Below are 4,313 nucleotides of genomic sequence, written 5' to 3'. Positions count from 1 at the left end.
TGCTCTATGTAGTAGGTAGGTGGGTGCATATTGTGATCCTTAGTGACATGACATCTGTGACCTGACCTGGTATCGGTGACCTCGTTGAGCAAAATATGCATTAGACAAACATTGCTCTGTCGATGATTTTTGATGACATGCCTTTTACTTGATGTTATAACACATTTCATAGAAGGCCTGTATGTAGACGGTCAGAAATGCAAACTTACCTGAACTGTGACGTCATCGGTTGCACCTAGGTAAATAAAATTGGATCACAAGGTAGCCCCCCGGTGGTGCTATCGACCGCCGTTTGAATGTTGAAAATCGGTCTGTAACTTTCCGAGATCTTACGGGGACGACCCCCTCCCCCTCCCCCTTCCCCGGGTGGCGGGGTCCGGTAATAGCCCCACGGGGAGCGGGTTAACGTTTTCGCCTATTGTAGCCACCTTACTCAGGAACTACGAAGACGATCGAGACGAAAATACCATCAGTCGATTCGCCGTGAACGATGTCATCCGCTGCTTCTAATATGGTGACCTCCATGGCTACGGCCTGTATTTTATGCACAGTCCGTAGCCTACGAAGACCATGTAGTTTCGACAGCCATGAGCCAACATTCCGAACCCGACTCCGAGTTCCGTAATTCGACTACCACTCTGGCTCCGACTCCAGGTCATGGGGTCTGCTGTGTGCTTTGAAGGTTAGTCTACCAAAACCGTTTGATCATTCATTGGTATCAGACTTTGTGTCATATATTCATTCGAGACCTGCACATTTACAACTCAAAACATGATATGCAGTCTACAGCAGCATTCAACGTTCCAATAACAACCTTCACGTAACATCGACTTTGACACGCGCGTCGCCAGGCGTCCGCTGGGTTTTCTCGGCACGTGCTGATATGGCTGAGGTGGGGTTCACGCGGCGCTCACTGCCGTCATTGAGGGGCGTGTTCACGCCACGTGCGGGAGAGGCGGGTAGGCGGGCAGCTCCGGCGCCGCGTAGGCGGGCTCCGGCTCCGAGTAGTCCTGCGCGTGGTGCTCCCCTCCGTAGCCCTTGGGTGCGTGGTTGTACTCGAAGTAGTGCTCACCGTGTCCTCCCTTCGAGTCGCCCCAGTTCACCTGCAAAGGAGCGAGGGTTATAAGACATGGTATCCTTCAATCAAGGAGCTCAGTATGGAGAAAATCCCATTTAAGCCATCCAAATGTACAGCCTTTAGCAGACTGCGTGGTAGGCATTCTTTTTTCGACAAAACCGATAATAACTCAGAGGCTATGCTATCAGTCGGTCAGAACTCACTGCAAATATACATATGCGCCATGATCCACTCCTTCGATTAGGTGTATCACTTAACAAAGTATACGCCTTGTGTGGCAACAAAATGCAAAAGTTTGTTTTGGGGGCAAATATAAACTTTTGGGTTTTGTTGCCGAACTAGATGGAAAATAAATACGGTGATGATGCCAATCGAAGGTGCGGAGTCTCGCGCGTCTTGCTGTTACGATTTGCGAATGACCGATAGCATAGTATTCGCATTATTTTCGTTTTTGTCGAAAAAAGAATACCTACCACGCAGTTTGCAGAGGGCTGTACATACCTCATAGGTAGCTAAAGCTCACTGGCCGTGGCCGTTTTGAGATTAGTTGCACTCATTAGCAGTTGCATTGGAATGAGGATTGGTATGCATTTCGTAATATGAAGCCGGCAGGTATTTAGAACCATGCGTTACTTTGAAAGTACCTTCTCTGGTTGAGGAGTAACAGGAGGAGAACTCTCCCTTTTATCACGTACCCGGGTGCGGAACCGATGATCTTTGGCCTGCTCATATCGTCCGATGAAATGATGCGGGTTGCCGCGCTTCCATCCGAACTCGTACTGCTTGTGGGCAGGCACGTTTAGGTATTGGAAGTAGCCCTGTGGCTCCTTGTAGCCGCCATCCTGGCAGGCGACGACAGCGAGCAGCGCCACCAGACACACGACCTGAGGACAGTCAGGTCGGAGGTTAGGTCAAGAAGTCAAACCTACAGGAAAAGAGAGCAGAAATGGGGCCTGAAACAGGGTGCATACGAGGGGCGTTCAAAAAGTTCTCGGCCCGACCATGAAGGAGCAGAAATACGACGTCGACTTATTAGACCAAAAATGCTCATTTAGTCAAATAACCAGCGTTAAGACAAAAACATTTCGCGCAGCGCTTCGCGAGAGGCCCCTGGGTCTCCATAGCCAAGTGGGTTTTGGACGCATCTGGCACGTCCAAGACGGCTGCTTTTGTCTCCTTGCTGTCAGCGAAGTTGCCACTGCTAAACAATTTCCTTATGTTGGGGAAGAGATGGCAACCTGAGGGTGCAAGGTACGGAGAAAAAAAGTGGCTGTGACAACAACTCGAAGCCACAGCTCACTGCTTCGCTGATCGTCACCCTGCTCATGTGTGCTGGTGCGTGGTCCTGGATCAGGCACACACTTTAAGTCAGCTTCCCTAGTCTCTCCTTGATATCTGCTGCTCGCTACTGTTATCGAAGGGAGGTGTAGTATTCATCATCAATTGTGCGCCCCTGTTTTAGAAAGTTGACGAGCAGAGCCCCGCCAGCATCCCAAAATGCAACCACTGTCACCTTGCCGTCTGACTTAAACACGTCGCACACATTTGGTGGCCTTTACTCAGTGTGCTTCCACTTGTGCAACCCGGTCACGCCCTTGGGGTCAACGTGTGACACCCACAATCCCTCCACGGTAACAAGCAGTTCAATTAACTCTTTTGGATCTTCGATATAGGGACCAAACTTTTCGCGTTACGCCTCCTTTCGAGTTTGCCTTTCCTCTGGAGTCAGCAAACGGGGGATGCATCTTGCAGAGATCTTAAACATATTAATACGCTGTCGAAGAATGGTTTTAAGGAACCTGATGACACCTCCGCTTCTGCTGCGTTGTTCCAGACCAGAACATTTGTCATTTTTCACAAAGAAGTGCTTATTTTTCATATTTTCTTGAGTCAATGCTGTTAGTGGGTGGCCACTGCAGGGGTGACCATTAATGATCTGTTGACCAAAATTGAACAGAGATGCCCACTTTTTGACGCTACTGTAAGAAAGACAAACCTCAACATGTGTTGGCACTAGCTTTTTGTGAATAACGTATGATGCATTTTTTCTGCAATACATGAACCAAATCACTGTTCTCTTCTGGGCGTCGCCCATTCTGACCGGGAATGGCAAACTATGTTACGATTAATTAGCAGCCTGAACCAATCACAGGGCAGATTGGTTAATGGCTATGTAAGTGGACATCCCAATAACACATCATTGAACACACCGCGTTACAGGCCGAAATTCCAGCTCCTTCATGGTTGGGCCGGGAACTTTTTGAACGCCCCTCGTAGGTCTAAGCACCTGACGGAAATTAACACTTTTCGCAACTGGCTTTTTCATGTCCGAAAGGCATGTGCCATGGCTGAAATAAGAGAATGATTGGAAAAGGACAGTATGGCAATTTATATAGACACAATGCTAGTCTGAATTCAATTGCCCCCCCCCCGCCCTACAACGTAGCCAACTTAGCCTTTATGCTTCAACACTGCTCCGTTTTGAGGACGGCACAGGCTATCGGGCTGCACTAGGCCAACACACCGCACACCCTATGGTAAGCTCAACACCGGACACTGAGAAGACGTACACTGCTGAAGGAAGTCATGGTAGCGACTGTGCCTCGTCGAGCCGGCGTCGGCCCTTTATGGCCCCGAGCCTCGGCCGTCGCCGGAGCCGAGTTTCTCGGGCGGGGTTTCTCCATGGGCGGCCGCCGATGGTCTCTCCCCTATCTCCCCCGCAGATCGGAGCCAGCGATCGATGGCTGACCGGGAGCCTGTTCGAAGGGGAGCACAGAGTACGGACACGTTGAACTACCGCCGACCGGCTCAGATGTGAGACAAGATGTGTCGCTCGATATTTTTAATTAGATTTAACTGCTCATGAAACGAATATATTTAAATATATCTGCCCGTCCTGTCTTTGATACGTGAGTGCACAAGCATACCGACAGTTCCGAGCAAGAACATCCTTAGTCAAATTTTTCGAAGTTGAGATTTTCATACCAGTCGACTCAGCTCGACGAGCTGAGTCGAATGATATGAACATCTCAATTTCGAAAAATTTGACACAGGATGTTCTTGCTCGGAACTGTCGATACAATTGATACTCCAGATCTTCACCATTTGCACCTGCGAAGTATAAAATTAGATGCTTCTATTGTCTCGGAAGGATGAGGGCATCTCATATTTCTTGGCTTCTGCCTTCTTGCATTCTGCCAACAGTGTTGTGCTGAACCTGCTCCCGGGTGGGGGC

General features: G+C 49.3%; 1 protein-coding gene across 1 annotated transcript; it reads right to left on the bottom strand.

Moving 5' to 3' along the window:
- Positions 1-718: 718 nt before the first annotated feature.
- Positions 719-3,829, bottom strand: LOC122371110. The gene is made up of 3 exons (XM_043347209.1): positions 3,649-3,829; positions 1,774-1,962; positions 719-1,103 (listed from the first exon to the last, which is right to left on the bottom strand). Exons 1-3 carry the CDS (start codon positions 3,760-3,762, stop codon positions 936-938), a joined length of 471 nt encoding a protein of 156 aa, XP_043203144.1. The 5' UTR covers positions 3,763-3,829; the 3' UTR covers positions 719-935.
- Between the last annotated feature and the right edge of the window lie 484 nt (positions 3,830-4,313).

The sequence above is a fragment of the Amphibalanus amphitrite genome, unplaced genomic scaffold (assembly GCF_019059575.1).
Source record: "Amphibalanus amphitrite isolate SeventyFive unplaced genomic scaffold, NRLGWU_Aamphi_draft 001206F_arrow, whole genome shotgun sequence".
NCBI lineage: Eukaryota > Metazoa > Arthropoda > Thecostraca > Balanomorpha > Balanidae > Amphibalanus > Amphibalanus amphitrite.
Note: the sequence above shows the minus strand (reverse complement) of the source record. Positions and strands in the feature narration are given on the sequence as shown.